The sequence below is a fragment of the Malania oleifera genome, chromosome 10, assembly GCF_029873635.1.
Source record: "Malania oleifera isolate guangnan ecotype guangnan chromosome 10, ASM2987363v1, whole genome shotgun sequence".
Lineage (NCBI taxonomy): Eukaryota > Viridiplantae > Streptophyta > Magnoliopsida > Santalales > Ximeniaceae > Malania > Malania oleifera.
In genome coordinates this window covers 90,041,673-90,055,346 of record NC_080426.1, presented here as the reverse complement: position 1 = coordinate 90,055,346, position 13,674 = coordinate 90,041,673, and the positions used below count along the sequence as shown (strand labels likewise).

General features: G+C 33.8%; 1 protein-coding gene and 1 pseudogene across 1 annotated transcript; both read right to left on the bottom strand.

The window, feature by feature from the left end:
• Window positions 1–10,479: 10,479 nt before the first annotated feature.
• On the bottom strand, window positions 10,480–13,460 carry LOC131166773 (ATP-dependent zinc metalloprotease FTSH 2, chloroplastic-like). The gene is made up of 4 exons (XM_058125344.1): window positions 13,249–13,460; window positions 12,082–12,176; window positions 11,614–11,855; window positions 10,480–10,794 (listed from the first exon to the last, which is right to left on the bottom strand). Exons 1-4 carry the CDS (start codon window positions 13,458–13,460, stop codon window positions 10,480–10,482), a joined length of 864 nt encoding a protein of 287 aa, XP_057981327.1.
• The window catches only part of LOC131166772 (ATP-dependent zinc metalloprotease FTSH 8, chloroplastic-like), a 58,555-nt pseudogene continuing 56,361 nt past the window's right edge, over window positions 11,481–13,674 (bottom strand).

The following is a 13,674-nucleotide window of genomic DNA, read 5'->3' as shown; positions in this document are numbered from 1 at the left end:
CCAAAAAAAAAACAAAAAAAAATAAAATTGTGGATGAGAATTTTGCTACTGGATTTTCACCGTTTCTGGTCATTGTTGTCCAAATTTGAGTTTGAGATGAGTTAGTTGAACTCTTATGCCTTGACAATTAGTTCGAGGAACTTTTTGGTTGCAAAAATGAGTTAGTAATTATTTAAATGAGGGTATGGTTTGCTCATCTTTGTAGTGATAATTGTACGTATCAATGGAAGAACCAATTTTGGGACAATTCATTTAAAGAATATTTTTTCCTTCAACTAAAAACATTCTTTGGGATTATTGCTATAATTTTGTTCTAATGACATTGCACTTATGCCCATGAGTGCACTTCTAAATTTAAGAAATAGTGTTGAAAAACATTCAATAGAAAGTACCAATTGTGTAATTGATTCTTTCTAAAATGCCTTAAGCCTTAAGTTACTTTGAGACATCTTATGGACACTACCTTGTTCGAGGCTCATACTTCCATCTGTGGTTCTTTCTAAAATGCATTTTTCTTGTAGTGTATGGTGGCTTTATTTGCCTAATGTGTTTTAATTTCATTAATGAAAAATTTAAAAGACTATCTAGCATAACTCAACACTTCTTTATTTTATTAATAGTTATGTATTATTTTTCCATTGATATATATATGACACTTATTTTACTTTGTATGCAATTTTTAATATGGATGAAAGTTCCATTTGACGACGTCGACACTTACTGAGAGCCATTTTATTGGACGTATACATGGGATAATGATTTTCTTATAAATATATATGATTTGATTATGTCGAAATATATGAACTTAAATAATTTGTGAATATAAATAATGATTATCATGGGAATTAATAAAATATTGATTATTAATTATTTAATTAATTATATTTAAAATTAAATCAATTGTATTTACTTTTTTTATTCTTTATGTATAATGAAAAATTTGTTCAAATAAAAAGGGAACGTTAAAAGATTAAAAAAAAAAATTCAAAATTGGATTGCTCACAACGTAATAGAAATCAGATAAATCCCCTTACAGTACTCATTGAGAGAGTGAGAGCCCCCTTACAGTACTCATTGATAAAGCGAGAACGAGAGAGCCCCCACGCCAACATGCCGCTGCGCCGCATCAAGAGAATGCCTAAGGTGGAGGACTCTGTCCCCGGGTGTACTGCAACTCCGTCGGCCCTGCTCATGGTGAAGATGCGGTCGTTTATCCGTGACCACGACGACGCAAAACCGAGCGTCGCGAGAAAGCTCCGGGACCTCTTTGATCGAGAGGCTTCGGAGAGCGCCGACTGCAGTAAGAGAGGCATTGAACCATGACCTGAGAATGAAGATGAGAGTCCTTCTTGTGGAATAATTAGGGTTTCTTTCTTTGAGATTTTTTTGGGTAAAAAGTTTTATTCGTATGGATGTATTGAGAAATATTTCATGTTGATTCAACTTACTGATTTTGCTTGTCTTTTTTTAATTCAAATGCCTCAAAATTTGATATTAAAGTTTTTTAATATTTTCCCAATTAGAAGTTGTGAAGAAGAAGAAGAAGAAGAAGAAGAAATAGTGTTCCTTGTTGACGATAGGACACTGAACATCTTCTTTATGCTTCAATCTAGCCCTCCTGTGCCTCTAGGGTCGGAAATTCTTTATTGATATTACATTAATCATGTGTAAATGTGAGTAAACTAAACCTTTTATTGTATGGTTCAAATTAATGTCATTTAATTTGTTTATATTACATTAATCTGACCCTAGAGGCGACACAAGAGGGCTAGATTGAAGCATAAAAGAAGATGTTCAGTATTCTATCATCAACAAGCAACACTATTTCTTCTTCTTCTTCTTCTTCACAACTTCTAATTTGGAAAATATTAAAAAACTTTAATATCAAATTTTGAGGCATTTGAATTAAAAAATGACAAGCAAAATCAACAAGTTGAATCAACATGAAATATTTCTCAATACATCCACGCGAATAAAACTTTTTACCCAAAAAAATCTCCAAGAAAGAAACCCTAATTATTCCACACGAAGAACTTTTATCTCCATTCTCAGGTCATGGTTCAATGCCTCTCTTACTGCGGTCGACGCTCTCTGAAGCCTCCCGATCAAAGAGGTCCCAGAGCTTTCTCGCAACGCTCGATTTTGCGTCGTCGTGGTAACGGATAAACGACCACATCTTCACCACAAGCGGGGCCGACAGAGTCGCAATACGCCCAGGGACAGAATCCTCCACTGTAGGCGTTCTCTTGATGCGGCGCGGCGCATATTGGCACGAGGGCTCTCTCTCTCTCTCAATGAGTATTGTAAGGGGATTTATCTGATTTCGATTACGTGGGGAGCAATCTAATTTTTAATTTTAATTTTTTATCTTTTAACGATCACTTTTTATTTGAAAAAGTTCTCTATTATACATAAAGAATAAAAGAAAAAGTAAATACAATTGATTTAATTTTAAATACAATTTATTAAATAATTAATAATCAATATTTTATTAATTCTCATGATAATCATTATTTACATTCACAAGTTATTTAAGTTCATATATTTCAACATAATCAAATCATATATATTTATAAGAAAATCATTATCTCATGTATATATTCACAAAATTCTCTTCCATTTTATTGGATGTATACATGAGAAAATGATTTTTTTATGAATATATATTATTTGGTTATGTCGAAATGTATGAACTTAAATAACTTGTGAATGTAAATAATGATTATCATTGGAATTAATAAAATATTGATTATTAATTATTTAATCAATTATATTTAAAATTAAATCAATTGTATTTACTTTTTTTATTCTTTGTGTATAATGGAAAACTTGTTCAAATAAAAAGGGAACGTTAAAAGATTAAAAAAAAATTCAAAATTGGATTGCTCCTAACGTAATAGAAATCAGATAAATCCCCTTACAGTACTCATTGAGAGAGTGAGAGCCCCCTTACAGTACTCGTTGAGAGAGCGAGAGGGCCCCCATGCCAACATGCCGCCGCGCCACATCAAGAGAATGCCTAAGGTGGAGGACTTTGTCCCCGGCCGTACTGCGACTCCGTCGGCCCCGCTCGTGGTGAAGATGCGGTCATTTATTCGTGACCACGGCAACGCAAAACCGAGCATCGCGAGAAAGCTCCAGGACCTCTTTGATCGAGAGGTTTCAGAGAGTGCCGACCGCAGTAAGAGAGGCATTGAACCATGACCTGAGAATGAAGATGAGAGTCCTTCATGCGGAATAATTAGGGTTTCTTTCTTGAAGATTTTTTTGGGTAAAAAGTTTTATTCGCTTGGATGTATTGAGAAAAATATTTCATGTTGATTCAACTTGCTGATTTTGCTTGTCATTTTTTAATTCAAATGCATCAAAATTTGATATTAAAGTTTTTTAATATTTTCCCAATTAGAAGCTGTGAAGAAGAAGAAGAAGAAATAGTGTTGTTTGTTGATGATAGGACACTGAACATCTTATTTATGCTTCAATCTAGTCCTCCTGTGCCTCTAGGGTCGGAAATTCTTTGTTTATATTACATTAATCATGAGTAAATGTTAATAAACTAAACTTTTTATTGTATGTTTCAAATTAATGTCATTTAATTTGTTTATATTACATTAATCTGACCCTAGAGGCGCCACATGAGGGCTAGATTGAATCATAAAGAAAATGTTCAGTGTTCTATCATCAACAAGCAACACTATATCTTCTTCTTCTTCATAACTTCTAATTGGAAAAATATTAAAAAACTTTAATATCAAATTTTGATGCATTTGAATTAAAAAATGACAAGCAAAATCGGCAAGTTGAATCAACATGAAATATTTCTCAATACATCCACGCGAATAAAACTTTTTACCCAAAAAAATCTTCAAAAAAGAAACCCTAATTATTCCACATGAAGAACTCTCATCTTCATTCTCAGGTCATGGTTCAATGCTTTTCTTACTGCGGTTGACGCTCTCCGAAGCCTCCCGTTCAAAGAGGTCCCAAAGCTTTCTCACAACGCTCGATTTTGCGTCGTCGTGGTCACTGATAAGCGACCGCATCTTCACCACAAGCGGGGTCGACAGAGTCGCAATACGCCCGGGGACAGAATCCTCCACCGGAGGCATTCTCTTGATGCAGCACGGCACATGTTCGCACGAGGACTCTCTCTCTCTCTCTCTCAATGAGCACAATAAGGGGATTTATCTAATTTCGATTACGTGGGGAGCAATCCAATTTTGAATTTTTTTTTTTTTTAATCTTTTAACGGTCCTTTTTATTTGAAAAAGCTTTCTATTATACATAAAGAATAAAAAAGTACAAAATAAAAAATATAAATACAATTGATTTAAATTTAAATATAATTTATTAAATAATTAATAATCAATATTTTATTAATTCCCATGATAATCATTATTTACATTCACAAATTATTTAAGTTCATATATTTCAACATAATCAAATCGTATATATTTATAAGAAAATTATTATCCCATGTATATATTCACAAAATTCTCTTCCATTTTATTGGACGTATACATGAAATAATAATTTTCTTATAAATATATATAATTTGATTATGTCGAAATATATGAACTTAAATAATTTGTGAATGTAAATAATGAATATCATGAGAATTAATAAAATATTAATTATTAATTATTTAATCAATTATATTTAAAATTAAATGAATTGTATTTGCTTTTTTTTTTTTCTTTATGTATAATGGAAAACTTGTTCAAATAAAAAGGGAGCGTTAAAAGATTAAAAAAAAAAATTCAAAATTGGATTGCTTCCCACGTAATCGAAATCAGATAAATCCCCTTACAGTATTCATTGAGAGAGTGAGAGGCCCCTTACAGTACTCGTTGAGAGAGCGAGAGAGCCCTCGCGCCAACATGCCGCATCAAGAGAACGCCTACGATGGAGGACTCTGTCCCCGGGCGTACTGCGACTCCGTCGGCCCCGCTCGTGGTGAAGATGCGGTCGTTTATTCGTGACCACGGCGACGCAAAACTGAGTGTCGCGAGAAAGCTCTGGGACCTCTTTGATCGGGAGGCTTCGGAGAGCGCCGACCGCAGTAAGAGAGGCATTGAACCATGACCTGAGAATGAAGATGAGAGTCCTTCATGCAGAATAATTAAGGTTTCTTTCTTAAAGATTTTTTTGGGTAAAAAGTTTTATTCGCTTGGATGTATTGAGAAATATTTCATATTGATTCAACTTGCTGATTTTGTTTATCCTTTTTTAATTCAAATGCATCAAAATTTGATATTAAAGTTTTTTAATATTTTACCAATTAAAAACTGTGAAGAAGAAGAAGAAGAAATAGTGTTGTTTGTTGATGATAGGACACTGAACATCTTCTTTATGCTTCAATCTAGTCCTCTTGTGCCTCTAAGGTCGGAAATTCTTTGTTTATATTGCATTAATCATGAGTATATGTGAGTAAACTAAACCTTTTATTGTATGGTTCAAATTAATGTCATTTAATTTGTTTATATTACTTTAATTTGACCATAGAGGCGGCACATGAGGGCTAGATTGAAGCATAAAAAAGATGTTCAGTGTCCTATCATCAACAAACAACACTATTTCTTCTTCTTCTTCTTCACAGCTTCTAATTGGGAAAATATTAAAAAACTTTAATATCAAATTTTGATGCATTTGAATTAAAAAAGGACAAACAAAATCAGCAAGTTGAATCAACATGAAATACTTCTCAATACATTCAAGCGAATAAACTTTTTACCCAAAAAAATCTTCAAGAAAGAAACCCTAATTATTCCGTAGGAAGGACTCTCATCTTCATTCTCAGTTCATGGTTCAATGCCTCTCTTATTGCGGTCGACGCTCTCCGAAGCCTCCCGATCAAAGAGGTCTCAGAGCTTTCTCGCGACGCTCGATTTTGCGTCGTTGTGGTCACTGATAAACGACCGCATCTTCACCACAAGTGGGATCGACAGAGTCGCAATACGCCCGGGGACAGAATTCTCCATCGTAGGCGTTCTCTTGATGCAACACGGCACATGTTGGCACGAGGACTCTCTCTCTTTCAACGAGTACGGTAAGGGAATTTATCTAATTTCGATTACGTGGGGAGCAATCTAATTTTGAATTTTTTTTTTAATCTTTTAATGGTCCATTATTATTTGAAAAAGTTTTCCACTATACATAAAGAATAAAAAATAAAGAATAAAAAATGTAAATACAATTGATTTAATTTTAAATACAATTTATTAAATAATTAAAAATCAATATTTTATTAATTCCCATGATAATCATTATTTACATTCACAAATTATTTAAGTTCATATATTTCAACATAATCAAATCGTATATATTTATAAGAAAATTATTATTCCATGTATATATTCACAAAATTCTCTTCCATTTTATTAGACGTATACATGGGATAATGATTTTCTTATAAATATATAGGATTTGATTATGTTGAAATATATGAACTTAAATAATTTGTGAATGTAAATAATGATTATCATGAGAATTAATAAAATATTAATTATTAATTATTTAATCAATTATATTTAAAATTAAATGAATTATATTTACTTTTTTTTTTTTTTTTATTCTTTATGTATAATGGAAAACTTGTTCAAATAAAAAGGGAGCGTTAAAAGATTAAAAAAAAAAAATTCAAAATTGGATTGCTTCCCACGTAATTGAAATCAGATAAATCCCCTTATAGTACTCATTGAGAGAGTGAGAGGCCCCTTACAGTACTCGTTGAGAGAGCGAGAGAGCCCCCGCGCCAACATGCCGCATCAAGAGAACGCCTACGGTAGAGGACTCTGTCCCCGGGCGTATTGTGACTCCGTCGGCCCCGCTCGTGGTGAAGATGCGATCGTTTATTCGTGACCACGGCGACGCAAAATCGAGCGTCGCGAGAAAGCTCCGGGACCTCTTTGATCGGGAGGCTTCGGAGAGGGTCGACCACAGTAAGAGAGGCATTGAACCATGACCTAAAAATGAAGATGAGAGTCCTTCCTGCGGAACAATTAGAGTTTCTTTGTTGGAGATTTTTTTGGGTAAAAAGTTTTATTCGCGTGTATGTATTGAGAAATATTTCATGTTGATTCAACTTGCTGATTTTGCTTGTCATTTTTTAATTCAAATGCATCAAAATTTGATATTAAAGTTTTTTAATATTTTCCCAATTGGAAACTGTGAAGAATAAGAAGAAGAAGAAGAAGAAGAAATAGTGTTGCTTGTTGATGATAGGACACTGAACATCTTCTTTATGCTTCAATCTAGTCCTCCTGTGCCTCTAGGGTCGAAAATTCTTTGTTTATATTACATTAATCATAAGTAAATGTAAGTAAACTAAACCTTTTATTGTATGGTTCAAATTAATGTCATTTAATTTGTTTATATTACATTAATCTGACCCTAAAGGCAGGACATGAGGGCTAGATTGAAGCATAAAGAAGATGTTCAATGTTCTATCATCAACAAGCAACACTATATCTTCTTCCTCTTCTTCATAACTTCTAATTGAAAAAATATTAAAAAACTTTAATATCAAATTTTGATGCATTTGAATTAAAAAATGACAAGCAAAATCAGCAAGTTGAATCAACATGAAATATTTCTCAATACATCCACGTGAATAAAACTTTTTACCCAAAAAAATCTCCAAAAAAGAAACCCTAATTATTTCACATGAAGAACTCTCACCTTCATTCTCAGGTCATGGTTCAATGCTTCTCTTACTGCGATTGACGCTCTCCGAAGCCTCTCGATCAAAGAGGTCCCAGAGCTTTCTCACAACGCTCGATTTTGCGTCGTCGTGGTCACTGATAAGCGACCGCATCTTCACCACAAGCGAGGTCGACAGAGTCGCAATACGCCCGGGGACAGAATCCTCCACCGGAGGCATTCTCTTGATGCAGCACGGCACATGTTCACACGAGGACTCTCTCTCTCTCTCAACGAGTACGGTAAGGGGATTTATCTAATTTCGATTACGTGGGGAGCAATCCAATTTTGAATTTTTTTTTTTTTTTTAATCTTTTAACGGTCCTTTTTATTTGAAAAAGTTTTCCACTATACATAAAGAATAAAAAAGTAAAGAATAAAAAATATAAATACAATTGATTTAATTTTAAATATAATTTATTAAATAATTAATAATCAATATTTTATTAATTCTCATGATAATCATTATTTACATTCACAAATTATTTAAGTTCATATATTTCAACATAATCAAATCGCATATATTTATAATAAAATTATGATCCCATGTATATATTCACAAAATTCTCTTCCATTTTATTGGACGTATACATGAAATAATAATTTTCTTATAAATATATATGATTTGATTATGTCGAAATATATGAACTTAAACAATTTGTGAATGTAAATAATGATTATCATGAGAATTAATAAAATATTAATTATTAATTATTTAATCAATTATATTTAAAATTAAATGAATTGTATTTGCTTTTTTTTTTATTCTTTATGTATAATGAAAAACTTGTTCAAATAAAAAGGGAGCGTTAAAAGATTTGAAAAAAAAAATTCAAAATTGGATTGCTTCCCACGTAATCGAAATCAGATAAATCCCCTTACAGTTTTCATTGAGAGAACGAGAGCGAGAGAGCCCCCACGCCAACATGCCGCATCAAAAGAACGCCTACGGTGGAGGACTCTGTCCCCGAGCGTACTGCGACTCCGTCGGCCCCACTCGTGGTGAAGATGCGGTCGTTTATTTGTGACCACGGCGACGCAAAACTGAGCATCGCGAGAAAGCTCCGGGTCCTATTTGATCGGGAGGCTTCGGAGAGTGCCGACCGCAGTAAGAGAGGCATTGAATCATGACCTGAGAATGAAGATGAGAGTCCTTCATGCGGAATAATTAGGGTTTCTTTCTTGAAGATTTTTTTGGGTAAAAAGTTTTATTCGCTTGGATGTAGTGAGAAATATTTCATGTTGATTCAACTTGCTGATTTTGCTTGCCCTTTTTTAATTCAAATGCATCAAAATTTGATATTAAAGTTTTTTAATATTTTCTCAATTAGAAGCTGTGAAGAAGAAGAAGAAGAAATAGTGTTGCTTGTTGATAATAGGACACTGAACATCTTCTTTATGCTTCAATCTAGTCCTCCTGTGCCTCTAGGGTCGAAAATTCTTTGTTTATATTACATTAATCATAAGTAAATGTCAGTAAACTAAACCTTTTATTGTATGGTTCAAATTAATGTCATTTAATTTGTTTATATTACATTAATCTGACCCTAGAGGCGACACAGGAGGGCTCGATTGAAGCATAAAGAAGATGTTCAATGTTCAATCATCAACAAGAAACACTATATCTTCTTCTTCTTCTTCTTCTTCATAACTTCTAATTGGAAACATATTAAAAAACTTTAATATCAAATTTTGATGCACTTGAATTAAAAAGTGACAAGCAAAATCAGCAAGTTGAATTAACATGAAATATTTCTCAATACATCCACGAGAATAAAACTTTTTACCCAAAAATATCTCTAAGAAAGAAACCCTAATTATTTCACAGGAAGAACTCTTATCTTCATTCTCAAGTCATGGTTCAATGCCCCTCTTACTGCGGTTGACGCTCTCTAAAGCCTCCCGATCAAAGAGGTCCCAGAGCTTTCTCACGACGCTCAATTTTGTATCGTTGTGGTCACTAATAAACGACCGCATCTTCACCACAAGTGGGGTCGATAGAGTCGCAATACGCCCGGGGATAGAATCCTCCACCGTAGGCTTTCTCTTGATGCGGCACGACGCATGTTGGCACAAGGGCTCTCTCGCTCTCTCAACAAGTACTATAAGGGGCTTTACCTAATTTCGATTACGTGGGGAGCAATCCAATTTTGAATTTTTTTTTATTATCTTTTAACGATCCCTTTTTATTTGAAAAAGTTCTCCATTATACATAAAGAATAAAAAAGTAAATATAATTAATTTAAATTTTAAATATAATTTATTAAATAATTAATAATTAATATTTTATTAATTCTCATGATAATCATTATTTAGATTCACAAATTATTTAAGTTCATATATTTCAACATAATCAAATCATATATATTTATAAGAAAATCATTATCCCATGTATATATTCACAAAATTCTCTTCCATTTTATTGGATGTATACATGAGATAATGATTTTTTTATAAATATATATGATTTGATTATGTTAAAATATAAAACTTAAATAATTTATGAATATAAATAATCACGGGAATTAATAAAATATTAATTATTAATTATTTAATCAATTGTATTTAAAATTAATTTTTGATAATTTTTTACACACAAATTTTTTGTGTGTAAATTAAAATTTTAATTATTTTATAAATAAGGCCAAATATAGGTGACTATTGTTATGTATTTTTAGTCATAAACTATTTATTATGAAATAGTTTATGACCTGAACTCATCTCCAGTCAGAGAGAGAGAGAGCCAAATTCAGGCCAAATATTGGTGACTAATGTTGCTTACACAGTGACCGGAGCTAGTACTGGAGGAGGGACCCAATTTTCAGCTGGTATTTCAACAAATTCTGAGAGAATTGCCCTGAACTCATCTCCAGTCATTATTTCCTTCTCCAGAAGGACCTCCACAATCTTGTCAATTGCTTCACGATTGTTCTGTATGTGGCTCAATGCTATCTTATACGCATTGCTTGATATCCTCTTCACAACAGTATCGATGTCTTCTGCAAGCTTTTCTGACATTGAATTCCTCGCCATCATTCTCATGATGACATCGCCACTCTGAGCTGATGAGTCCATTAGTGACCATGGGCCAATCTTAGACATTCCAAATGTGGTAACCATCCTCAAGCAAAAAGATCATATTCTTTAAAGTCAAGTTTGGTTCGCTCAATGGAGTGGGATAGAAATGGCATTGAATAAAAGACCTGCATAATTTGGTTTCATTTCATTCCTACGTGCAAAACATATAGTAAGTTCAGTGAAAATTGAAGCCCCACTGAACGAACAATGGGGTCAATAGCAGTCAATGCTAGCATACAATCCTCAACGCTAGGTGGGAATAGAACCTAGAACCTTGGGCCCTCAAGGAGTCCTATATGTACAGCCACAATCCCACAGATGATAAAAGAATACAAATACATGCAAGTGCAAAGGAACTCCATAGTTGAAGACTGTAAGAGTCCAATAGCTATAGTACTTTATTTATAGGACTAAAAAGACAGGAAGTATTCCGACAAAATGCTATTGATTCTAGGAGGGACAATAATGCGGAGGATGACAAACCCATGCACAATCTCCTAAATAGGAAGTAGCATCAATATTGATTCAAACCCAATTCAAGAGATAGAAATGCCCTCATTCCCTTTCGTTTGAATTCCTCGGCGGCAAATTAAAAACTTGTGGGGCCCTATCTTTTCCATCTCTCAAGCACCAAAGAAACCCCCCCTGCCCTTCGGACTCCATATCTCTTTTTGACTCTATTTAAGTGAGTTATAAGTCAATTTTGAATTAAAAATGGGTTAAAAACAAAACCCAAAACTTGTTTTTTATATTGAATCTCTTCCAAACATGTAAAGGGCCAAAGTTGGCAGTGGGTTGATATTCATAAACTTGGCCATAGAAAAGCTAATTCACCTGTTTGGCCAAAGCCGTGATCTGCTGTAAATCACCAGCTGCACCTGTTGTCACCTCAGGTTCACCAAAGATCACTTCCTCGGCAGCTCTACCACCAAGTCCACCAACAATTCTTGCAAAAAGTTGCTGCTTGGAGATAAGGGTAGGGTCATCAGCTAGAATGAACCATGTTAGACCCTGTGCCTGACCACGGGGAATAAGGGTGACTTTTTTAACAGCATCATGTCCTGGAGTCAAAAGTTCTGCAGAACAGCAAAAAATGAAGCAGGAGTTATTTTATTAACTCATGAAGCGAATCATATTAACAAACATATACCATGTCACTGCACTACAAAAACACTAAAACAGTCAACATATGAAAAGGCGGTTAATTAACAAAAGAGAGAATGTAATTTAATTGATAATCATTTATTTATTAGTCATAAAGCTACATTTGAGGAGAAAGATTAAACTTCAGAAATTTAATACGATCAAACAACTTGCTACAATGATGAAAATTAATGGTAGAATGCAGTGGAAATTCTTGATGGCCAAAATTACTAAATTCACTTTCCTTTCTACCACTGTCAAATATAAGTTCATTATCAGACTAAAGAAATTCGCATTTGGCACAAAGATGCTAAGCACATGCACCAGATGCACCAGTGCATATATCAAATAAGAATATGCATCATCATCATTACATCTATGATATTTGATGGCGGGAAAATAAGCAAATCCAGGTTCTATTAGTTAATTATAATGACTCAGCACCGTGCATGAAGAACTGTCACCCCCCCCCCCCCCAAATAAAGAAAGAAAAACAGAGAGAGAGAGAGAGAGAGATGATTGTCGCAATAACCAAGACATAAAGCACTAGCTAAGAAAAAATAAAAATAATGTATTTAAACCTTGTTTTTCCTTTTTGTTTTGGTGTGGTGGGCGTAGTTGTTGTTAGAAGCAAGTTGGGGCAAATGAGTTGGATAAAAAATGAGATTACGTACTCACAGGCTAGAACTTAATGCATTGACAAAATGATGCCTAGACAAAAGCATCGAATGCTGCCTCACATTTTACAGACCATCAAATATTAAAAAATTTATACTTTGCATAAAATAAAACTCTAAAAGCGGACATGTCTTGGTAGGTTTTGTGCATTTAATATTGCTGCTCAGACTTTATAGAACATCAAATATTAAAAAAAAAAAAAGTAATTTGCACCCAAAAGATGGGCAGGTTTTGTGCATTTGACAATATGAGGTTTGACAATATCACACAGATGTCCCTGCTAAGAATGCATAATCCTTACCTATTACACAAATACAATTAGAGTGCCAATTTCAATTGATTGATTTTGTTCTCCAAACTCGATTTTGGACTGTCATCCAACTTTTTTTCAGGCTTCCCAAAAACCATAAAATGATTTTAGAAAAGAAAAAAAAAACAATCTTCAGCTAAATCAAACCTTCCTGGTACTATTATGCAGGTGAGCAAAATTTTTAAAAGGGCTGGACCAAGTTAAAGGAATATAATGTCCCAATTATCTACCATTGAATAATATTTGCATCATGGCATTGGATGTGCAGATAGAATATTAGAAAGGTTTAACTATCTGAATTTTCTAGAAACATTAACAGCAGAAATGTTCTCTCTTACCCACAAATAGCATGGCCAACTTCATGGTATGCCACCAGACTTTTGCTCTTCCCATCACTCATAACTGTTCCTTCCATTCCAGCCACAATCCTATCAATTGAATCATCAATCTCTTTTGATGAGATTGCTGTCTTCCCACGACGACCAGCCAATATGGCAGCCTCATTTAAGAGGTTTGCCAGATCTGCCCCACTGAAACCAGGCGTTCTCATTGCTATCACATCCAAAGATACATCACCATCAAATTTCTTATTGCCACCATGAACCTTTAAGATCTCTGTTCTTCCCAATACATCAACAGTTACCTGCACCAATACATCAGATTTCATTTTTCTCAGTCAGAGTCAATATAGTTGTTGTGTGTATAACCAGCTGATTGCTAATTCAATTTTCAGATTTTAATCTAGGCATCAACCACAATCACAC

Coding starts and splice junctions, on each gene's coding strand:
- LOC131166773 (XM_058125344.1), bottom strand. CDS start 13,460: ATGAGAACGCCTGGTTTCAGTGGGGCAGATCTGGCAAACCTCTTAAAT. Junction 12,177..13,248: donor GTTGGCCATGCTATTTGTGG/GTAAGAGAGAAC, acceptor TATATTTGACAG/TGGTAGAAAGGAAAGTGAAT. Junction 10,795..11,613: donor TCACGGCTTTGGCCAAACAG/GTGAATTAGCTT, acceptor GGAATGTCTAAG/ATTGGCCCATGGTCACTAAT.